The following is a 25568-nucleotide window of genomic DNA, read 5'->3' on the forward strand; positions in this document are numbered from 1 at the left end:
ATAAAACCCTAAACACTGGGAAGTTCGGTCGTGGGTTCGCGCCGCGATCGGACAGGCTGGCTGCTTGGAGTTTTCCGGGTTTTCTCCTTGCCAATAACGACTGAATAGGAGGCCAGTCCCCCATAAAAGTCCTCCCGGAAGGCATTATTTCCCGCGCGCGCGCATAGGCCGTTCGGATACGGCTGGCTCTTCGGTCGCATAGCGATCATAACCATATGTCTAGTCGGAGAAAGAGCCTATATGAGCTAAAATCTCCATATCAACATCTGAGAAGAAGAAAAGGAAGGAAGGAAGTCTTCCTCACTTAACTTTAAATATGGCAAGAAAATGTACTGTATTTATTTCTAACCAAAACTTCCATTTTGTTTGTTGGTGTTCGTGACTTACCGCGTGACTTTTATCATCGCGTGTAATAACCGTGTTCTTCTCAAGCGGACTGCCTGTGCGAACAGTACGACGTTCGACTGGTGACAGTCACAATCCAGATTATAGGTAAATCGAGATCGAAGTGAGTCGTGGATTGTGTGCGAACGTAGTATTAGGAGATAGTTTGAAATTTAAGTGTGAGAGTCAGACTTGACGAAAATTAGGAGAGAAAATTCATTTTTCGTCTTTTGGAAGTTTTTCTAATTTTATTACCGGAGGATGATCGCATCTCTCTCCCTGGAGTCGTTTCCTCTCCCAGGAAAACCATCGAATGTGTCACTGGGAACTAATAATAAAAATTCACTATTGGTGAAAAATGATAACGTGACTTGGAGGTATAAAAGGAGTGACTCAAGGACAAGCGGTCGTCGAGAGAGTCCACGAGCGACCTAATGCCCAGGAATAAAGGAGAAAAATCGCCGTCGCCCAGGCTACCAAGAATTGCATACCCTGTGTCCCTTTAGGAACACCTTCGAACTTCCCAGTGATAGGGATTATTATATCCTCCGGTTTCCCATCGGTTCGACCGCCGTCCCAAAGGAAGAGGAAAATTTAACGCCTCCCCAACCACTCTTGGATTCCAGACCAAACGACTGACCAAAGTTCGTCCATCAAGAAGTCCACAATTATAAGTGCATAAAGGTATCTGTGAGATCCGAAATTTTATTAACTAAAATTTTAATTAGTTCACTTTCGTTTATGTAACGAATTGGAAGGAAAAAACGATCTTAGCCGGGAATGTGTAAACCTTCCTGTCATAACCATCAACATTCTGTTGACCTCGCATAACTTGCAGCTCGACTTGCACAAAAGTTAGCATCCAAAATTCGTCACTTGTTTAGGTCCCTGGAACACCTATAACCTTTAGCTCATAGACCATCCGATCACGTGATGGAAATTTCCCACAAAAAGCTATAAAAGACAGTTCTTACCCCCTCTCGGGGGAGTCTCTTATCGAAACCGAACGGACGACATCGAGTCGAATCTCCGAACCCGCCGCTATTCCGATCCTCTAACATCGATATCCATTCGTCGCCAGAGTCGCGAACTTTTATATTTGTGTTCATTTGGATCAACGACACCTTTTATGGGATACTTCTGTGCCTACATTCCTTAATCGTCACGGGACCCTATAAAGAGGTATGAAGAAGCGTGTAAACTCTCTCTTAAGCTGTTAAGCGGTTTAATGTCGAGATTTGTGTAGTAGTTTTGTCAGTTTTTATTATTTTAATAAATCCTTGTTTTATTTGTTAAAATGGTAGACTTCTTTACTCGTATACGGCCTTCACCTTATCGTCGACCCCAAATACTCTCCCTCCACTCGACCGACATTTGAGAGTCCCAATCCCAGGGACCATTATCGTAAAGTAAGCCATCCTGACAGTGAGCAGGTTTAACGACCTGTTGTCCGTACAGGGAGGTGCGACCAATCCTTACCTCCCCTGCGGTTCACATATCTATACATTTATACCAACTCGCGGTTTATTGTAAACGCTCTCTCTCGATTGCATTCTTTTTAGTTAAATTAAATCGGTTATTTTAATTGTTACCCTTGTATCCGAGTGAGTAACTTCCGATCCGTCGTCCCTCAACTCCCCTCCATTCCGAATCCAGTCGTCCGCATACGTGACCACTCATGCAAATTCCAAAGTTGTGGCCGTTGAGGTTTCTGTGTCTGTCCTGACGAAGCACTAAAGAGGTGCCGATCCTCTGATCACATAAGTTTTGTTGTTGTTTTAGCAATTCATTTATATGCTGTGATGATATATCAGTTGGAAGGTTGAATTTTTCTTTTGTTTCTTCTGATGTTTTTATAATTTTATTTGTAATTAGCATACCTTTTATATTTTAAAATAAATGTGGTACATCTGCAAGCAGATAAATATTTTTATCTGAATTTAAAGGATGCTTTATGGATTTTACTATTTCGCTGTGACGACCTGCTGTGGTGTTCCATTTTTTTCCATAATGCTTTGTTTGATGATCCCATGTATGATGTAATGCTAACAACATTTAAACCAAATTTTCCAACACAAGCAATTATTTCAAATACAGTGGGTGATCGGTTACATAATCCGTTCCCAGGCTTTGTTCGCTATCCGAATTGTTCGTTAACCGATTATCGATTTACCATAGGTTTTAATGGAGATTTAATTAATTCGTTCTGGAGACTCCCCAAAATAAAACATATATACTTTCTTACTACGTTTATTTATATATAATAATAAAAATACATACGTACACAGTCTTGCGTTTTTATTAGTCATGTTTTTTCAGTTTGAAAGGGTTAAAGAATCTGTTTAATGTCGATTGCTTTTCTCTCTTCTTCAGGATTTTTCGTAAGTAATTAATAGCATTGCAATTGTAGAAATCCCCAAGCCTCAACCTGGTTTGGATGCCATTCTAAGACCGTTGTTCTGACATCCTCCCACTTCTTCAAAGGATCTTTAATAACAGATATCGGCATTAATCCTCTTTTTCAGAAGAAAACATATCTCGCCGAGTTTCTTGGTGTTCTTCATTCAAGAGTTCTTGGCGTTCTTCTGTCGTCAGATCCGTTTCAGGTTCCATTATGAACTCTTCGATGTTCTTTATTTCTCAGATGTGATTTTTGTTACTCCTTTAGCTGCTTGAGTCTTCTTGATTATACAGTATTTTTCTTAAATAAGATTGAACTGCGGCCTACTGTAGACCTGTTCACGCCATACTGCCCAGCAACATTAGGCATCTTCTGCCCACTCTCTACCTTTGCTATTATACTCTCACCTTTCGAAAAGAAAAACAGACGCAAAACTTAACGAGTGCCTACCCGACAGTCTCGCGAATACATAAAAGAATTGTTTTGTCAGAAAAATAAAAGGCTGGAATTACAAGGGAGAGTTTCAAAGTTCGGAGGAATACTATCCGATCGGTATATACCGGCTTGAGCGTCGATGTCGACGTCTCCCACACTCCGAAAAGTTTCGAATTGTTGCCCGAAGACAAGGGAAGACCAATCGGTATTCATTATTTTACGTCGCTTCTTCTTGTGTTTGTTCTGTGGGGTGTTCGTTATCCGATCATGTGTTCGTTGTCCGAACATAAAAATCTTTCGCAAAAGTGTTCGTTATCCGATTTGTTCGTTGTCCGATCTGTTCGTTAACCGATCACACACTGTAGTATTTTTTCATATAAATTTCCATCTATAGAGTTACCTGTGAAATAGTAAGATACAACTTATTTCCGTCGTAAAGTAATCTCCCTAACATAATCACAAATACATGAGTTGCAGTCCCAGAATGTCCAGGTAAAGTGGGATCATTAATATATGTGATAATATTGCTATCAACATTTTTGAAGGAATTATTTCCATTTCATCTAACAGAAAGACAATCTTTATCCTGCTCATTTTTGAATAATTTCACTCTAATCTTTAAAAATTCAATGGCTTCTGTTAGGATCCCACTTTCAAATTTTAAATTTTGTAATCGTCTTTGTAAAGTTCTGATTGAAGGTAAATGGAATGTTTTGTTTTAATAACTCCTCATATCCACTAGTTCCACAAAAAAATCATAATTTCAAAGCTTTTTGAATAGCTTTTTTTGACCATTTCATAAATTTGGTTTTTCTTTTCATGGCAGATATTTGGTCATTATTAAGAATTAATGATAAGAGTTGATATGATTCATTATCTTCTTTAGCCTTTTCTACTTCTTTTTCCAAAATTCCAATTCTATGTTTCAATGTTCTGATAGTGTTTACATGTTTAACATTTTTTTTTCACATGATCTTCTATATAGTTCTTTACCAAATTGTACTATTCATTAGTACACGGAAAAATAATTCTTTCTTTTCTGACTTCTGGAGGCTTAAAAAAATTCCAAGTCTATAGACTGGTATAAAAACAAAAAAAGGACAAACAGGTTAACTTTAAGAGAAAAAATTTTTTTATTTAACACTATACTTTACCCCAAATGCATTTCGCCTTTTTTTTTTTGGCCTCTTCAGCAGGGTTTCCTACAATCAGAACGTAACACAATAAAACCAAAATGTAATACAGTAGAAGACACATCCTTAGCACAAGTAGAAGACACATCTTTAACACAAGTACCACCGCGTTTACAACTATTATGTATCTCTTCCCAGCATTCCGCGGGTATCACGCAGAAGTCAGAAAAGATAGGAGAATTATTTTTCCGTGTACTAGTGAAGAGTACAATTGGGTAAAGACAATTTATCTGACTCCATTGTTTTTTAAATATTTTTATTAATTCTATATAGTTGTTTATATTTTTTTAAAATTCTGTTGTAATATAAATATATCTTTTGTACGTTCTTTAGATAATGTATCATGATTTACAGAAATGTTATCAACTAATGTGGTTTCTTCTATAAATGTTGAAGATGTTTCAAAATTTGTTGATTGTGTAACAGTAGTATGAGTAGTACGTACTGGAAAAGTAACTTTTGCATTTTTTACTTGTTTTATAACAGTCGAGGATCTTCCTTTTGGTGATTTTCCGTGAATAATTTGTTTTGTGAATGAAAACAAAGTTGGCACGGCATTATGCTTTAATTTCTTCTTCCCATCAACTCTCACTTTTTCCCACATTTGTGGTCCAAAATGAACTTTACACAAACAAGAATTATTTGTAGGTTTCCAATTTACTCGGCGCACTTTTTCAGCCCAAATTTTTCTCTCAATAGGATCTCTTGGAAAACATTTCATAATATATCCTTTTACAGAAGAATTAGAACAACCAAAAGCTGAACATCCAGGCATTATTTCAGTGATATCTGTCTGCATAATAAAATTAAAGGGTATATTCTAAAACTGGATTCAAAATGACTTTTTAAGTGGACATCTTTAATTTAATGCATTCAGCAGAATAACAATACAAAAGTACTAGCTAGTATGTAAAAGAATCATTTGTATAATGAATTTTTATATGTCTTCTGAATTGTATTAGCTTTATAAATGATATTTTAAATAATCACATATTACCAAATAAATGCTGCAAATGCTGCCTTTCAATAAGGTCCAAAGTACTAGTGTGTTTGTTATTGTACAGGATGTATTAAAGAAGCCTTACAAGTAATAGAATTAAATTTGTTTTGAGCAGGATAACAAACTAATTTTTTAGGTACTACAGTTCATGTAAATGTTTAGTTTTATTATAAATAATACTTTTCTATAGCAATATTTTTATATCTTTAAGGTTTGTAACTATTCCTCTTTCATCTATATCATTTATTATGTTAGAACAAAACTTACAGTACAGCATAATAATTACAGTATTCCAATCATATAAGCTTTCTTTGCTGGAACACTAATTTTTAAGTTATTCTAGCAAAATAAACATAAAAAATATAACAATTTATGCTTAAAAAATAAATAAAAAAGACGTAGTCGTTTCCAAAAACTTGGGTGATCATCATATTTCTTTTAAATGTTTATTAGTAAAAACTTCAGACAACCCGACCTTTCTTTTTAGCTACGTGGCCGGATCTTTATATAAAGTTCTATATAAAGATCCGAAACTCCCGAAAGGAGAAGGATGAAAAAAGCAAGACGTCGTAAGGTCATCAAATCCAATTTTTAAAAAATTATTACTTTTTAATTGGTTTATTTCTATGTTTTAAAGAACTTTTTCCAGCACGGCCTAGAAAGAAAGGTCGGGTCGTCTTAAGTTTTTACTAAGAAACATTTAAAAGAAATATGATGATCACCCAAGTTTTTGGAAACGACTACGTCTTTTTTCTTTTTTTTAAAGAAAATTTCATCATCCAGCGAAAATCTAAAATTTATGCTTAGTTAAACACAAAAAGTACTTTGAACGTACATATTCTTCGTAGATGAACGGTTTTCTAAGGAGCAATAATTTCAGAAAAATTAGTAGAAAATTAAATTTTGGTTATATTTTGCTACCTTACACTAATTTTTGTAGGCCTACTTCTTTTTGTACAATACAAACAGTTTATATATATATTTTCGTTTTAATAACATCGCTTAAGCGGATATCAGATCTAATGAAAACAGTTACGCTAACTATCGATTTTTTTTCATTTGTTGTCTTAGATTAAAGTTAAATATGAAAGTAAACATAAAAATGTAGCAAATTCATGCCTATCTGTTGTCAAATATGTTCAAAAACTTCTAGATTTTTTTATAAACCACTTTAAAGAACACTTACCATTCAAAATATACAGAGCCACTTGTAATATTTTTTAAAGAGCCACAGAGCACCTTTTGACAGATTTTAACCACGTGATACAATTGTGAAATTTGAATTTTTAACTAATTTCTTAAATTAATTAATCCTGTGCTTAAAGAAACGAACTATAAAGTTTGTGGGAATTTTATAACCCTTCCTGTCCAAAACCACACATTCTCACGCTGTAACAATGTAAAGTTTACAGTTACCGGCCGAATTCGACATTTTGTTTTCGCCCGACAACAACTTTAACCTTCAACAATCGGTCTCGTGATAAGTCTTCCCACGCGAAGTTATTAAAGCCTCTCCTCCCCCTCGGGAGAGTCGTTGGTCGTTCGTCAGAGAAGACATAGCGTCGAAGTCGGATATTGTTCTTCTTCGCTCCAACCAAGCCCAACCATAGAACCTTGTGCCACAACCCGGGACCATTTTTGGGACGATTGTTGTAAGGATATTATCCCTCTGAGATTTCCCAAGAGGTATGAAAGTTCATTATTGTAAGCTCTCTCTCTCGGCCCTCCGCGCATTAGAAAGATAGAGTGTTAGAAAGGATCCTTATAGTCAACTAAAGTAAACTTTTTACTTTAGTTGACTTTAATAAATCTTGTTTGTTACAAATGGTGTCTTTGCTCGGTGTTGGTGTTACAAATGGTGTCTGTTGCCAACGTCTTATCGTCGACTCTCCCTGGCTCTCCTCCACCCGCGTAACGCGTAACAGAACGTAACCACCGTCCTTGACAAAAGATGTCAAGGACGGTGGTTACAAGACGTCAACGACCTGTTGCCGGTAAGGAGAGGAACCTCCAACCTCCCCGGCGGCTCATACAACTAACCAGTAGAAAATTTGACAATCTATTTTCGCTACTCTGATAATCTAGGTACTCTATTCTTGTGTATTGTCAGGAGTAAAGATGAATGGCAATAGGAAAAGCAAAGCTTTTGAATTGAATTCCAATTTGAAATTCCAAAATCACACGAGAACCCGATATAAGTCTTTCTTCAGTATTCAATAATAAATATGCAATAAGCATATTCACATAATGTTGATAATAAAAGAAACTTTAAAATACTTTTATGATAATCCTTTTATGAAATTCTTCTCTATTGACAACCCTGAAAATAAAAAGCTATTGTATGAAAAATATATAAAAATTGGTAAATCATTCTTTCTATATCCTTATAAACTTGACTTATATTACTATTGTTTTTGTAGTATCATAATTTTATAGTAGTGGAAAAAAATTATTGCATCACCTTTTAATTCAAAACGTATATTACTCTACTCGTTTTAATTCATTTTTAGATCTTACTTTTACTTTGAAATGCAAACTTAATATATATTTGGCACAAGATTTTTACTCTGATCACAGTGCTATATCTAGAAGTTTGTGAGAAAGACAGAAAGCCATTGGTCTACCAAGACAAAATGTAAAGATATTATTATGGACATTTTAATGAAAAGCAGACTGCAAATTATATTGTTTTATCGACTGGTCCTTTCTCGGTTCTCCTATTCCTTAACAATTTATGACTGCACTAGCGTAGCGGGGGGGCAAGGAGGTTTATCATGCCCTGGGCGCCACTCGCAGAGGGGCGCCAAATGGTCTCTAAGACAACAATATTTGTTTCTGGGGGGAGGGGGCATCAATAAAGTGTCGTGCCCCGGGCGCCAGTTATGTTCGCTACGCCACTGTATGACTGATAAAATATATGATAAATTTCATACTACTATTAACAAAATTTTCCAGTACCTTAAAATTGACATTGGCTCTTATAGGCGGTTTCCATACCATCTAAAGAAGCTAAGAAATGTCATAAAAAACAGTGGTCGAACTGGAAACGTAGCGGAAATCCTCGAGATCTTTATATCCATAGAATTTTACAAAAGCAGTTAAAAACCTATTCAAAATTAAGCTTTCTGCTCTTTTATAATAATTAAAAAATAGAAAGTATTTTAAAATAAAATATCGTAACATATCTCGCCACACGCAGTTTTGAACGTTGTCCGGAAAGTTAAGCAACTCGTTGCTGAATTTTTCCTATTCTCTAAAATATTCATTATAAACAATTATGTAAACGAAAGATTTATTTTAAAAATTTAAAACTAAGATAAAGGAAAAATTTCATTGTTAATTAATATTATGAGATACAGAGGGAAAAGTAGTAGTAAATCCATAACAAACTTATGTAATAAATGAATATAATTACAATAGTTAATTAATAAATTATCACGAGGGTTATTTTTTAAATAAGGTCCGTTTGTGAATGAGAGTGAGAATGACGCGCGATTGCAGCAGTGTGCATGAGCATCTGCTTTCAGCATGTTTTGAGCGTGTTTAGATGCCATTTGCAGCCGTATCGTCTGTCTGTGTGCTGAACTGTAGAAGCTTATAATGTTTAAGAAAATTGAGTCGCCCGCCGACTGTAAGATACGATCTGTTATTCCATTTCAGCATGAAAGATCATGGTAACCTGTTTTTAGGACAGGAAAGGGACTTTGTTAGTGGATTTTATGACAAGAGGCCCAACAATCAATTCTGATGCTTATTGTGACCTTGAGAAAACTCCGCCGTGCCATACAAGACAAGCGGCGTGGCGGCAGATTTCTTTGAAGTCGGAATTTAAAAATTTTTTTGAGCGGTATGACAAATGTTTGAACAAAAATGGAAATTATGTAGAAAAGTAGATAAAAGTATGTAGAATATGGGAAAAATATATTTTAATGATATTTACAGTATTTTTCTTTTTATTAAAAAACGGACGTTATTTAAAAAATAGCCCTCGTAGATTGTATTATTGTTTACTTAGTAATTAAATAATGTGATGTAACAATAATTATATCTGTTTTCTGAAACCTTGTTTTACTATTTATTGAGTGTTGAACACAAGATTGTGTTATCAATTAAACACTTGGCTTTTTTCCATCTTTATTCAGTTGATACGGGTACTTCTACACGTTTCGGGCACTTAGCCCCTCATCAGAAAACTAAACAAGAAAGAACATATACAATATCGGATTATCACATTTTACAAAAAGTAAATTATTTTTAATCCAAAAACATGTATATTTTTTAAAAACATACCATTAAACACGCAATGTATGCAATGACACTTATACATCACAAGTTCTCATTCTCCCAATTAGAAGGATAAGTTGACTGCATCAATGTTATAGCCAAGTGTTTAATTAATAACAAAATCTTGTGTTCAACACTCAATAATTATATCTAATAATAAGTTGTGAATTAACTATCTCAAATATTTATCGTTTCGTTTAAATTATCATAGCTTTAATAATGTGAATATGACATTTCTTAAAGTAGCCTATTCATTTCAATGCTTTAGACACATTTTGTATATTGTTATTATTAATATTTCAGATAACCAGATATGGGACTGAAATTTCTAATTACGAGATTATCAGATTATTCGACTACTGTCATCTCTAGACTGACATTAGAGAATCATCTTCAGGAATGCGGGTTTTCTGTGCTGGAGTGGGTTGAAATGGAAAAGACAGATACGCAAGATGATAAACCTACATTTGACGAGCGTATTATCCAGGTAGAATGTGTTAGTGAGCGTTTATTTACTGATCTGTTTGCTGAAATTGATATGCTGACGACATATTGGTGTAGAATAAATACAAATTGTTGGTTAACGTTCATGACACCTGCATATTTTCATCAAACTAGGGTAGCTTATCATGAAAATGTCGATTTAAGTAATTTTTATTATGGAACTCTCATCTCTCAAACACAGTGTGTAATTCACAGATTTCACAGATATGTAAAAGGACTGCTCTCAGCAAATTTCTATCATGACATGCGGATATTGGAGATGAAATACCGTGTAAACATTTTCGATAAGAACAATACTTTAATGACAATAAAATATAGTTCTATACGGAGAATTATTTTAAATGTAAAAAGAAACTCTGCTTCACTTTTCTTAGATATAAAATATCCTCCTGTTGCTCATTCTAGAGGAAGAAGAGTTTTAACTTTTTATTCTGCGGACAGAGAAGTTCATGGTAAAGCAACAGTTTTGGTGTTACGTGTTCAAGATGTAGAATTTGCGAAAGAAATAGTTAGTAGATTTCATTCATGTAATAATGCGATGCCTATCCACTATGGTTCCATAAAACTAATTATCAGAAAACTTTTGCGTGTGCCCAGTTTTGAACTGAGTAATTTTGATTGCACGTATAATTTATTTGCTATACTTACTAGAAGTTTTCTCTTATTAGAACAAACCAGGGGAAGTTGGAAAACTTTCATCGATCAACTGGAACAACAATGCGAAGAGAATTCAATTTGTTTGGCAAAAGCTCTGGAGTATGTATTAGATTTGCAAGAGCATGGTATACTTTGCCATTATCCAAATGCTATCAGATTAATGTATCATTGGTATTGTAAGAGAGATCAAGTTTATGTAAATGATAATGAATATATAATTCCTCCTAATACCAAACCAATTCGACGAGTAGTTTTGACTCCAACAAAAACTTTGTTTTATCCTCCTAAATTTCAGTTCAGTAACAGAATTCTGAGAAATTTTAATGCAGATTATGCACTCCGAGTATCTTTTCGAGATGACGATAATAAAAAGTTGAGTGGACCAGCAAAATATAGCGAAGATGCATTGTTGGATTTTGCAGTTACGATTCCAGTGATTGAGGGAATAAGAATAGGCACAAGACATTACAAATTTTTGGCATGGTCAAATTCTCAAATTAGAGATCATGGCATATGGATGTATGCAGAAGACGATAAAGGAAATAATACAGATACTATTCGAACATGGATGGGGGATTTCTCGATAACCAATAGCGTTTCCAAGTACATGGCTCGTTTGGGACAATGCTTTTCTCACACAGAAGACACAGTCGAGATTCCCTTAGAAGACCGTTATGTCATCACAGAGGATGATATTGAAGGCGGAAACAATCCTATTACGGAGAAACCTTATTGCTTTTCAGATGGCGTTGGAAAAATGTCTAGACAATTAGCAGAAAACGTGAGTATATAATTATAATTACAAATAATATATCTAAATCTGTATCTATTATGAACAGTTTTAAGTTTATTTAATATGACTATAATTCAAAAATGCCATTACGTCTTCATATAAATTTTTGGATCATTTGCAAAAATAAAAATTATCATCTCGATTTCTATATCTCTATAAAAATATCTGTTGTATTCTGAACTTCACTTTGATATGAACTTGATTCTGAACTTCACTTTGATATTCAAAAAGTAAAATAAAGCTGTCGGCTGTTCTTGTATTATAAATTTTTCAAGGATTGTGTGATTTTCAGTGGTTTTATCCACTCGACCATGTTAATTAACATGTCTTTTTATGGTTTATCTAAATAGTTTTAAAAAGATTTTGTTAACAATGTTATCAATAAACATTTTAATGACGGTTTTTACAGTCAAGACAGTAAAAACATAAACTTGTTTCTCTTGAGGGGAACAACCTGGTACTGAGGACCAATTGTTTGAGTCCAGGGACCTATTCTGAGCTCTTCCAATAACTCAACATGGGACACTCGACAAGTCTCCTTAGCCAAAGGCAGTTAACGAACCTTAGACAAATCACTATTTTCTGCTCCATGTTAAATAAGTTTCGCTACGGTTAATTAATCGGTTGAGATGCGTCTGAGTTCCATGCTATCGATAGCTGTTACGCTTTAACCAACCACAATTTTGTTAACATTGTCTTTTTGTAATGTGACTGAAACCTGCTGTTTTCCAAGCGAAACACGTGTTTTTGGTATGGTGTACCAGCGCTAGCCAAATTTGTTTGTGTTAAAATGTCATCAAGGAACAACACAGCCAGCGAACTACAAGTCGTCAGTTTGAGATATTAGTTAAAACACTTCAGCTCTAACTTTTCTCGTTATTCATTACAAAAGTGTAATAATAATTATTTATTATGACATCGTCACAATGCCGGGCTGCAATCTTTAATCATATTTTTAATTAATTAAATTTAAAATATATGCTCTCCACTTCAAATTAATAGCAACTTGCCTCTGTACATTATACTTTTCCTTTAANTGACATCGTCACAATGCCGGGCTGCAATCTTTAATCATATTTTTAATTAATTAAATTTAAAATATATGCTCTCCACTTCAAATTAATAGCAACTTGCCTCTGTACATTATACTTTTCCTTTAACAATAGAGTCGTTCCAGTCATATATCTAACACCTTTCAGGGGGAAATTTTTGAATTGAAATAACATGGCTTCTGGTTTGCATTGGAAGTCTTGTATTTCAATTCAAAAATCTTGAGAGTGCTCTCTTACACGGACTTGACTGTATGTATTATTGTGGAAATATGATTGTCAATTGCTTCTTGACAAAGTAATAACCGAATAATTGTTACATTTGTCAAGAAGCGTTTTGACAATTATTTCTTTAATATATATAATAAAGTATAGATGATGTTTCAAAATACCAGTTGCTTTTGAAAGACTATATATACTATATTACTGCATATTCAAATGTTATACAGTATTACATTTAAAATCTCATTTATCGTATTTTTGTAGGTTAGTGAGAAGTTGGAATTGAAAAAAGTTCCGTCTGCTTTTCAAATCAGATATGCAGGTTATAAAGGAATGCTAGTTACGGATCCAGCGTTGGGAGACGTAGGTTTGAAGATTGTGTTTAGAAAAAGTATGAAAAAATTTGACAGTCCATCTAATCAACTTGAAATAATAAAGAAAAGCCAAGCTGGTAAGTGATTAAAATAAATTTGAACAAACAATGTTAACTGCATATCTATACGATAATGCCTTACTAATCCATCCATTGAGTAGAAATGTTTAAGTAGAATCAGTCTTCTCACAGAAAAATGATACTGCATTCGAAAGGGTCAGCAAAGAAGTTTCTAGAAAAATCTGAAATCTCAAAAATATCAAATGTTTTTAAAATTTTAGTTTTTATTTATTCTGAAAATAAATCCAGTGTTCATAATTAAAGTTTACATTTCATAAATATAATCCGGGAATTAATCAGTAAAATGACTATATTTCATACGAAGACTTCTATGGTGATTTTTATTTCAAAACAAAATTAGTCGAAAAAATGTCCTCTAGGGCGGTAAGTGGCGCTGGGACACCTAATGAATAACTCAAAATGTGTCAAAACTTGTGATACACACGGTTCTGAGACACTGTGTGATCACGCGACAGCTTCCATTATCAGCAACAGCTGAAATTGCCAAATCTCACATGCACTCAGAGTTTTGGCGGTCAGCATATCAAGCATACTGTTGCATAACAACACAGCATGCCATGTGTATCATATGTTTTCAGACATTTTGAGTTATTCATTATGGTGTTGCAGTGCCATTTACCGTCCTAGCGGACTTTTTTGTAACTAGCCTTTTTTCAAATAAAATTTCATTACCACAGAAATCTCCTTGTGAAATACAGTCATTCTGCTGATTTGTTTCCTCTTTATATCTTTTTGAAATGTGAACTTTAATTAGATCATCCTGTTATTTAGAACTTTACACTGTTGCATAGGAATAATAAAATTTAAATTATATAAAGCATTTTAAACCAGCCTTTGAACCTAAACAATGTTTTATTCACTTTGACTTTTATTTCACATTTACAATTTCTGATTTTTATAAAACTGAAAATTATATGATGTTGTCTTGCATGTCCTAGCAATAAACATTGTTCTGCTTATATACGACTTTAAAGAAAAATACAACAATCATCTTTCTCTAGCAACAGTAGCAAATTTCCTCTGTATTATGACTTTTTTTTTCTTTACTTTTTCTGCCTTGTGGGCATTAAGAAGGCCTTTTTTTGCAAGCCCGTTATGGGTTTGAGCCAGACCAACAACGGGGCGGCCGGGTGGTGAGGGACAGGGTCCGACATATCTGGACGAGGAAATCGAGATGGGATGATCCGCGCAAGTTGCTATATATCGAGAGGTCGAGACCGATGTGATAATATAAATATTAAGAGAAAAAACAAACTTCTCCAAGATCATCTTATGGAGCAGAAACATTGGCGATCTGATCCCGACAGATGAAGCAGTCGTCGCAAGGATAACCAAGGTCTCAAATGCCTGAAGAATGTAATTTGGTAAACTATAGAGGAGAAGGTGGTATTATGGAACCCCAATTACATTTTAGTGAATTGTAAACAAGGTATCATAACTACACCCACATTTATGGAATTATGGTATTTATGGTATTATGGAACCCCAATTACATTTTAGTGAATTGTAAACAAGGTATCATAACTACACCCACATTTTTTGTGCGAAAAGTACTGGTAACTAGTAAAATAAATGTTCCTAATTGGATTTTTCGCTAGTGTAATTATAAGTATGGTTTTTGAAGGTTTTTGTACAAAAAGTTCGAAAGTAGGCTTAGAGAAAATCGGGTGGTAATATGGAACCTTACTGTATATTTTCAAAAAAATGCTTTAATGTAGCCAAAAACAAATAGAAAAGGACAAAAAATGTTAAATAATTACCAAATTATTTACTCCAATGTATTTTATCGCAAAAATGCTTTTATAATAGAAAAATATGACCTCCATCAACAATATATATTCCAGCAGCTCCTTTTCTATATTCTTTTGACTTTCTACCTAGTGTCTTTTTCACAAATTGCTCCGGACGAATGTCTGCTCGCAAAGAGAGAGTTTGGAGGAGTTGCGTTCCATATTACTGTTAAAACATCAATGGGGTCCATATTTCACGCATCGCCATCTTGAATTAACTTATGTCTGTCGAGACCAAAATTTAAGAAATGTGAACATCACACAGATTAATATGTACCCTTATGTCTCATGAACAGAATACATGCACCAGTGAACCTACAACTACACGATTTATATTTTAAAAATAATTAAATTCGCTTAGCATTCAAAACTTGCGAATTTTGCAAAAACAAATTTGCCAATTAAATACGGACAACCGTTTAAATGAAGTAAAACCGGTTTTCCCCTTGCTATGGATGTCTGCCTAGTTCAGTTCAGCCACATTCGGCTACAGTTCGCCTTTATTATCAGTTCGAAATGGGGTGGTTCCATAATACCCGCAGTGTTCCATAATACCACCTTCTCCTCTACATAGTCTATATCACTCAGAATATATATTCATAAGCAAACCTCCCGAAAAAATTTCTGGGTATTATTTGACCCAGTCTGGATTTGAGCCCCCGGGTAGCCCAGAGCAGTAGTCTATCACCTTGACCGCTCGGCCATCCAGTCGTCTTTGTATTATGACTGTAATTGCACTAAGTGATTTGTGGTCACTTCATGGTCAAAAAATATAAAAACTGTAAAAAGCAAATTTTTCAAATTTTATCATTTGACCGGTTATTGTACTGAGTTCATATTATTCATTGTGCAGTGTGTATAAATGGTCCATATAAACAATTTTCTGTGCAAAAAAAAATTTATGACAATGCACAGAACTTTTTTGTCTTTTTATTTGACTTAATTTAGATAAAATTTTTGCTTTTCAGTTGTTGCATTTGTATTAAGTTTCACGCTGATCAGAACAGCGTGAAACTTAATACAAATTACTTCTTGAGACATGGGCCACATTAATGCTTATGAATATATATTCCGGATATATACAATGTAGACTATGTGTAGTTTACCAAATTACATTCTTCAGGCATTTGAGGCCTTCTTAGTTATCCTTGCGACGACTGCTTCATCTGTCGGGATCAGATAGCCAATGTTTCTGCTCCATAAGATGGTTTTAAAGAAGTTTGTTTTTTCTCTTAATATTTGTTGATTACATCGGTCTCGACCTCTCGATATATAGCAACTTACGCGGATCACCCCATCTCGATTTCCTCTTGGATCTTAGCGCACTAAGTGCCCTAAACAAATTTCGATTCACAAAATACTGGCAAGCAGGATTGGACAATTTCGGGTTATCTAGTGTCAGATTAGTGAATTTTTATTGTGCTAATTTCTAGAAAAGTTTAAAAATTATAACTGCAATTCCCAAATAATTTCTTATACAGTTTTTTTTTTAATATAAAATATTTAATTACAGTAGCGAACAAACTGCTTTACAAAATTAAATAAATTTATATTTTATTTTATTTTATTTAGTACCTGTTCAATTAAATCGTCCAATGATTAACATCCTGAATCAAATAGGCGTTCCAAATAAAGTATTTATGAAATTACAAGAAGAAATGCTTTCAACTATAACAGATATTTTAACTGATGATGAAAAAGCTGCACAATATCTTACTTTTAAATTGACTCTAAAAACTATGACAGGGTTTAAAGAAATGGTAAATGTAGGGATTAGTTTGACAGGAGATCCATTCTTTCGTGGACTATTACTATGTTTTCGAGAAAGAGCGATTTGTGAGTATTTCACTTTATTTTATGTATATTCTTTAGCATACTATTTATTATACAGTATGCAATCACTAATTATTTCAGATGATGTTATGGTGAAAGCTAGATTAGCCATAAATCCCAATGAAGGACGGAATATGTTTGGAGTTCTAGACGAGACAGCCACTCTTGAATATGGCCAAGTATTCATACAATATACAAAAGATATTTTAGATCAAGATAGTAGTACAGAAACCGTAATTAAAACTGGTAAAGTTATCTTTACAAACTGAAATATAATTGAAAGTAAGTTACATGTTATTTTAATTAATGTATAATATTTTAGGTCGAGTATTAGTGACAAAAAATCCTTGCATTCAACCTGGAGATATTCGAATGTTAGAAGCTATTGATGTTCCTGCTTTACATCACATTGTAGACTGTATAGTATTTCCACAGAAAGGGAACCGACCTCATCCAGATGAGATGGCTGGTATTATTATTCATATTGCTTATGATGATTTTTAATATTACAATAAATTAGCGTAACAAAAATCTAATATCCAATGTAATTATTATTATTATTACGTTGGATTAATATATTAAAATATTCTTTTGAATAGCTTAAAATACAGTATTCAAATAACTTTTCTGAAAGTACATATCAAAAACGAAAAAAATAATAGATAATCATATTTATTAAATAATTTTTATTTTCGTGGTAACAAATATCTAAGATAAATATATTCATTACGTATATCAAAACATGCTATTAAAATTCAAAATCTGTAATAAGAGCAATTAGAGAATCATAGTAAAAAATCTGTATTTTTATTTGAAATTCATACTGATTTTTAATCTATAAGTATATAGTTAAATTTATGAGCTTATTCTATGTATGATTATTATAGCTTATACATTTTATATATAAGTAGCTTACCCGTCGCGCATTGCTGCAATCTCATAAGAAACGAAATTCAAGCAAACTCGTTATGATAAAATTAAATTTACATTTTATAATTTTTATTGAAACTTATTATTATTATTATTATTGTGTTGGGTTTAGTGGGAAAACATTTCAAAGTGTCGTTTCAGTTCTATTTATTTATTGGAGTGCTTGTGGATACACGATATTTTTTGTTTTTCTGTCTGGTGCGTACACGAATAAATCAGAAGGTTTTCCGACGCGTGAGCTGGCCACATACAATTGTCTATGCGGATTCAGGTGTGTGGGCTAGATTCTCCAAATCTAACCCACACACTTGCAGTGATTGTCAGAAGTGCGATATTCCCCATTTTTATTATATATTTTAATCCTTTACAATTTCAATTATTTAATTGCTCCTTCCTCTCTTTCTTGGCATGTTGTGAAATTTCTGATAGTTGGATAATAAACCGTTTTATTGTAATTTGTCTTTTTAAATTATTTTGAGTCGATATTAAAATTTGGAAAAGGGGATACCTAGATCGGTAAAATACGCGAATTTCTTCCTACAACTTCGGTTGTTGTTCGAGTACAATTAAGGTTTTAACGAAGTTCGAGCGAATACATACCGTATTTTGACGAATATAAGTTGCTGTCAAGTATAAGACGCACCCCTATTTTTGAGACAAAAAAATTTAGAAAAAAACTGTTTTAATGGGATTGTCCAAAGATGCATTTTATTCGTTTTTTTATTCGAGAATATGGCGGATGGGTGAATCGATACCTTTATTAAACTGAAATAATCGTCATTTCTTAATGTAAACTCAGAGGTCACGTGATGACAGTCGACAGAACATGGCGGCGATGACTCGTGTGTCACTACTCTGATAATCTAGGTACTCTAGCCATTCGGTTGAGGGACCATTCGCTTAACGGACCACTGCACAGATTGGTCCCTAGAGTGGACCACTATTGTAGGTAATTTCACTGTAAAAATGGTTACCTGTCGAGTATAAGACGCACCATGATTTTGAGCCCCGAAAAGCAGTAAAAAAAAGTGCGACTTATACTCGTCAAAATACGGTAATAAGCAAAAAAAAAAGTTGAAATAAAGTGATTAAACAAAAATTATTACAAATATCGTAAATAACAGTTCACAAATGCATATATAGAGATATTTTTTGAAGGGGGAAATGGTCTTCACAATTTGAAATCGATCGAACACACAGTGCTCGAANCTCGAAAACGAACTCGAAATCATCCAAGCTACAGGTGAAAAAATACATAATATTTGTCTTCTCTTAAATGCATTAAACACGATTCCAATCACATCAATTGAATCGGAATGGGCATTCTCGGTAGCGAGACTTTTCATTACTAAAATAAGAATCTGAGTATTGACCATCTTTGCTTTTTAAAATCTTATAAAAGTTTACAATATTTTGTATTATATTTTATTTAAAAAACGAAAATTACCTTCTAAGTTAGAAGTTTGATCTAAGTTCATTTTTTTTCATTTTTTTACTCAATTCAAAGCATTTTTTGTTGTGGTTGTTGTATGCAGTTTCCAGCAAACTTTAATAAATTTTTTATTTGTGAAAATTTCTACGTAGTTCAAAGGTAATTTTTATTCTTTATCTTACAGCATTATTAATATGATTTTGGAGGTTACAGAACTTTAAAATTACTCTAAAAAATGAAAAATAATTAGGCCTATATCATTTGATTTCAAAATATTTTGTATACCTTAAAAATAATTAATTCTATCCCGGGATTTCCGGGGATCCCGGGAAACAGTTCACTTTTATCCCGGAATCCCGGACAAGCAAAAGACCGGGAAATGAGAAACCCTATTATACAGTATGCAATCACTAATTATTTCAGAGGATATTAAGGTGAAAGCTAGATTAGCCATAAATCCCAATGAAGGACGGAATATGTTTGGAGTTCTAGACGAGACAGCCACCCTTGAGTATGGCCAAGTATTCATACAATATACGAAAGATATTTTAGATCAAGAAAGTAGTACAGAAACCATAATTAAAACTGGTAGAGTTATCTTTATAAACTGAAATATAATTGAAAGTAAGTTACTTATTTATTAGTCATTTTAACTAATGTATAATATTTTAGGTCGAGTATTAGTGACAAAAAATCCTTGCATTCAACCTGGAGATATTCGGATGTTAGAAGCTATTGATGTTCCTGCTTTACATCACATTGTACACTGTAAAGTATTTCCACAGAAAGGGGGCCGACCTCATCCAGATGAGATGGCTGGTATAATTATTCGTATTGCTTATGATGATTTTTAATATTACCATAAATTACTGTAACAGAAATCTAATATCCAACGTAATTATATACTAAAATAGAGTGCAAAAGAATAACTTAAAATATTCAAATAAGTTTTCTGAAAGTACACATCAGTCAAAAACTAAAAAAATAATAGATAATCATATTTATTAAATAATTTTTATCTTCGTGGTAACAAATATCTAAGATAAATATATTCGTTACGTATATCAAAACATGCTATTAAATTTAAAATCTATAATCGTATGGATTTTTAATCTATAAGTACGAGTATATAGTTAAACCCATGAGCTTATTCTATGTATGATTATTTATTATAGCTTATACTGTTTATATATAATCTATAAATTATAAAACATACAGTAGGCTATATGAAAAAAAAATTTCAACATTTATCTTAAGAAATTGATCACACGAAGATCATACAAGCTTTGCATGATCTTCGTGTGTATAATACATATATTAAATTAACTAGCTGTTAAATTATGTTTTGAATATGTTATAAGACAAAACAAAATGCACATTTTTATATTTACTTCAAGCTATAGGTTTCAGATGCGTAAGATCAAATAGATTTGTAAATATATTAATTTATTAATGTTCAAAAAACTTGAAGATAACTTCAAGTTTTTTGAAACATCAAGATATATAAATTTTTTGTAATAGTTTTAAACACACTATCCTTTTGGTTCCCCATGCAAAGTATCTAAAACTCATGTTTTTACAATTATATATACTCCTAATGTAATATTAAATAATTGAATATTTGTAGCTTATTTTTACCTATCTTTATTTATATAATACTAAAATGACCCCTTTAGCGGTCTGAATTCTAGGATCTGCATTAACTGTTTTATAGACTAAGCGAATATTGTTACGGTTTGAAATAATGTTTATTTTTATTTTTCCGGAAGTTATATATTGATATAATAGAAGGAAAGTATGGTAATCGGTCAAAAAATGACCCTCAAGACTTTTACATTTTTGGACTCAGAGAACATTGAAACGTCTCGAAATGCAAAAAAAAATTCCGGGGTGTTTTTTGTTCATCCTCTTTGATACTTAATTCTCGTGTTGTTTGACGAAAATTTCTGAAATTTTGCAGGAATGTTTATGTATTAGGGGGATTGATGCTATTAAATTTTGGTAGTTAAAAGTCGAGTGGTAGGGAAATAAAGGGGGAGCCGTGTTTCATATCTCGAGTGGGATCGGACTTAATTACGATTTTACTCGTTATTAGCATTTACAATTTTTTTTTATAAAACCCATCTCTATCATCAAAATTAACTTTTTACCATTTTATAATAATTAAAAATATAAAAACTTTTTAATAATAAAATATCATAACATATGGCACCACACAGTAGTTTTAAATGTTGCCGGAAATGTTAAGCAACTCGTTGCTGGGTTTTTAAACAAATTGATTTTTATAAAGAATAGTTGACTTTTTTGTCGTTGTTGGAAGCTACTGTATTTACTACTAATAAATGTCTTGTTTGCGATGTTTGCTATCAATGTCAAAATTTTAGATATCGTGCAACCTTATTAGGAATTCGGCATATGATACAGCGAACGTTTTTCTTGTGTGAGGGTTATTTCAGGGTCGCCAGACAGTTTTTCTAAAATCATATAAATCGAATAAGATTTCACATTAAGATCCCTGTTGTACTGTCTTAATATAAGAAAGCTGGCTTCAAACACATTAACTAGTCTGTCTTGTTGTATTAACTATGTTATTGTATTTACCTGTTTTTCAATCGGTAATGAAATTTTTAATACCAACTGTCACTGCACAGAATTCTAATATTTTTATAATACTTTCAACCTGTTTTAATAAACCTGTTAAATGAAATTTAAAACGTGAAATTTTACAATGTCTGTGTTTAAATTTTAAGAGTCAATAAATTGTATTGCTTCTTAATTTTTTACGTTGTTAGACACTTCGATAAGTTTTTGGGGTCTCTTGGAATTTGAATCAATGAGACTTCATAGTAATTAATTGTTAGTTTTTTATACAATATTCATTATTATTATATAATAAATCATTAATAATCGATCAATATTTTTCAATATTTTCTCTTATAACAGGTTCTGATCTGGATGGAGATGAATATGCTGTTATTTGGAAGAAAGAATTATTTTTTTCTCATAACAGAGAACCAGAAAACTTTCCTTCTCTTGATGAAGATAATCAGTCACATGCCTTATTCAATGTAAGTCATGGAAAAAATTTTTTTAATTAAATCGATTTAATTAGTTAGACAAAATTAAAAATTTCCTATTTCATAGGTATTTAGAGCAGCCGAAATTTTGAAAGAATATATTAAAAATGATGAAATTGGTACAATTGGAAATGCTCACTTAGCAATTTCAGATCGATATGGCATAAATTTTCCAGTCTGCAAACAGATTGCTCGAAAATTCTCTCTGGCATTAGATTATGTAAAGACTGGCCATCTGGAACCTCTAACATGTGAGGAGAAGCCTTATAGATATCCAGATTTTATGGAAAGAGGAACAGAGAAATACACTTACAGTTCGGAACGTGCTCTAGGAGATTTATACAGATATTGTAAAACATATGTACAGAAAATTACATCTATTGAACAGGAAATAATTAAATTACAGGTGACTAATTTAAATTATTCATGTATTAAATGCTTGAAACAAAAGTATTTAACTGTTTAAGTTATATAAGAGATTTATTACATCAAAATGTATCTAAAAATCTTATTAAAATATTTCTTGGAACTAATATAATCATATGATAAATTCTAACGATAAAATTCGATATTTTAGATTGACCCTGATTTAATTTATCCTGGGTGGGAGAAGTATGAAGAATCTGCAAGTATTTCTCGACAAAAATACAATCATTTTCTCCAAATTTTGATGCGGAAATATGGAATTCAAACAGAAACTGAAATAATTTCTGGTGCTTTTAGAAAACTTCACGAACTACATGCCGAGAGGAATGATGCTTCTGATGTTGAGAAGCTTATTGTTCTCTCTGTGGAAACATTACAGAAACGTTTTAGAAAAGAATTTCATTATGAATTTGGAATTTCAGAATATGCAGATGATATAGATCCAAAGATATTTGAAGATGTATTGAAGAAAGCTTCTGCATGGTACATTACTACTTATAATAGCAATTCTACTCGATATCTCAGCTTTCCATGGATAGTTGGAAAATATCTGATTAATTTAAAAGCAAAACAAGCCAAAGAAAAAAACATTTCGTACTTCGATAATTACAATTTTAGATAATCATTTGACAAGTTTTATTGAGAATCTTTTTATTTTGGGTTATTAAATAAGCTAAGGAATGTAAAGTTTTTTTACGAACATTCTCTGTTTTTTAAAATTCTCCTTGCCTATCGGATGGAAAGCAAAACGTTAAATCTGTACAAAAAAACAAAACTTTGATAATTAATAATCGATTGTTATCGCATTCTTATTTCGAATGTACCATGATAATTCATATTTTTTTCTTTCTTTCTTTCTTTCATTTTCTCTTTTCAGCAGTAGAAGGATATTTTATCCACACCCATCGTGAATTCGGCTAGGCTTACAATCGGTGAGTGGTGAGGGACGGACAGACATGCCGACACAGCGATAATTCGTAATTATCAACATTAACATTAATCACGATATTTACTAGAAATGGGCAAATATCACTTTTCTCGAATTTGAATATTAACCAGATCTGGAATATTCGAATAGTTTGTAAACTAAATTACCTTATATGACTTATTACTTAACTTAGTAAACTTCAATTTTAGTTAATAATTTTATTTAATACTTATTATTTAACTGTTTATTTATTTCTACATATTACTAAATTGAAAAAGCAAAACAAAAAGTAAAAAGAAAAATAATCCACTAAATTTTAAGATATGAAACTTCAATCTTTTTATTTTGAGTTTGAGTTTTACAGTACATGTACTGTACAGTACCTTCTTTTTAGTACTGTTATCTTAACTACAATAGATCAATAATTGTTCTCATTTTCACCAACTGCAGGCTTTTTATTTACGAAAAGAAGCATTTGAACACGTTCAGGATCTAATCCTGCTTCGCTTCTTGTAGCAAATTAAACAAGAGGTGCTGAAGACAACGCTGCCAGATTGGAGGTTTCTCCCCAAAATGGGAACATTTCAAGTCAACTGGAAAAAATGGGAAAGAATTTTATATTCTGAAAGGGGAAATTGGTGAAGATATAATTTTTTATTTAACGATACTTTAACTTATTATTACTAAAAAGTAATCGTTTTTAAAGCTATTTTTTTATTGCATCCCATTTATTATTAGTGTGAGAACTCAGACTAGATAGAATTTTTTTGTTTTCAAAAGAATAACGGGAAATTTTTATTTAAACTTGTTAAATTACAAATTATCCTCAACAAATTTTTTTTTCTTTTTCAACATTAATTAATTAAATAAATATTGGAGGATATGCTTATACCTTCGCTTCCTAACAAAGGTGACACATCTATGAGTTCACCCGGAACGGAACGACACAAATTCGCGCATTGGACATAGACTTTACCAGGGGTGAATCCTATGGGCTTGCTTAGCATGCGTCGCATGCTTAAGAGAAAGTTTTGACTCTCAATATATTTTTTATATGAGAACAAATATGCCAATAATAATTTATTCTAACGTGTAAAATGTCTTATCATTTTTGTTTCCTTTTACATTAGCAGCTAGCTGCTAGCCGTTGTAAGTCAGTGCGATGCTTGCAGGAACTCGGTGTGGAGGTTTTTCGCAGCAAACAAGTATGCGCGCATGACGTCATTTAACACGGCCAGATTGTATCGAAAGTTTGCGGTACCCAGTCAGCATAGGGACTAATAGGGCTAAAGGCCTGGACCCCCAGTGTCAATGGCTCACAAAAATTGAATTACAGTAGAGCCTCGATTATCCGACCCCCGATTAACCGTCACCTCGGTTAACCGACCGCGTTCTAGTCGGCAAATTCAAATGTCCACTAGTGATGTGGCGCTACAATATTTGGCTATGTCTTGGCTACTTTAATATTATTTTTGCGTGTTTTAGCTGGAAACACTGGATCGACCAAGAAAGGGAGCCAGTATTTAAACGAGGCTTAATTTTCTAATTTTTAACGATACAATAGCGATGATTATTATTTTTTAAAAAATTTGATAGGCTTAACATGGGGGAAAATTCAACGCGAAGTAGGTTAATAACGATATACTAATTACATGGGATATAATAATATACTACACTAATAATGGATTTTTTCATACTTTTCGGTTATCCGACTTTTCAATTATCCGACCAACCCCAGTCCCCAATTGGGTCGGATAATCGAGGCTCTACTGTAAT

The 25568-nt window shown here is 32.7% G+C and overlaps 1 protein-coding gene across 10 annotated transcripts in view; it reads left to right on the forward strand.

Moving 5' to 3' along the window:
• The first annotated feature begins 843 nt into the window (after nt 1-843).
• The window catches only part of LOC111625043 (probable RNA-dependent RNA polymerase 1), a 26375-nt gene continuing 1650 nt past the window's right edge, over nt 844-25568 (forward strand). The window contains exons 1-11 of one of the 10 annotated variants that reach the window (XM_023368066.1): nt 10064-10197; nt 10316-10472; nt 10607-10709; nt 10870-11639; nt 13187-13373; nt 16739-17002; nt 17081-17245; nt 17322-17468; nt 22305-22429; nt 22506-22844; nt 23016-23710. In XM_023368066.1, the coding sequence (XP_023223834.1) occupies nt 11019-11639; nt 13187-13373; nt 16739-17002; nt 17081-17245; nt 17322-17468; nt 22305-22429; nt 22506-22844; nt 23016-23486 (2319 nt within the window). In that variant the 5' untranslated portion in view covers nt 10064-10197; nt 10316-10472; nt 10607-10709; nt 10870-11018 and the 3' untranslated portion in view covers nt 23487-23710. Of the gene's footprint in view, nt 1567-4543; nt 4629-6740; nt 7100-9264; nt 9313-9902; nt 9940-10000; nt 11640-13186; nt 13374-16738; nt 17003-17080; nt 17246-17321; nt 17469-22304; nt 22430-22505; nt 22845-23015; nt 23711-23741; nt 23797-25568 lie in introns of those variants that run through there. The other 9 variants (XM_023368062.1, XM_023368065.1, XM_023368057.1 and 6 more) reach the window with 9 other exon arrangements.

This window comes from Centruroides sculpturatus, unplaced genomic scaffold, assembly GCF_000671375.1.
Source record: "Centruroides sculpturatus isolate CEXI.00-Female unplaced genomic scaffold, Cexi_2.0 scaffold40, whole genome shotgun sequence".
NCBI lineage: Eukaryota > Metazoa > Arthropoda > Arachnida > Scorpiones > Buthidae > Centruroides > Centruroides sculpturatus.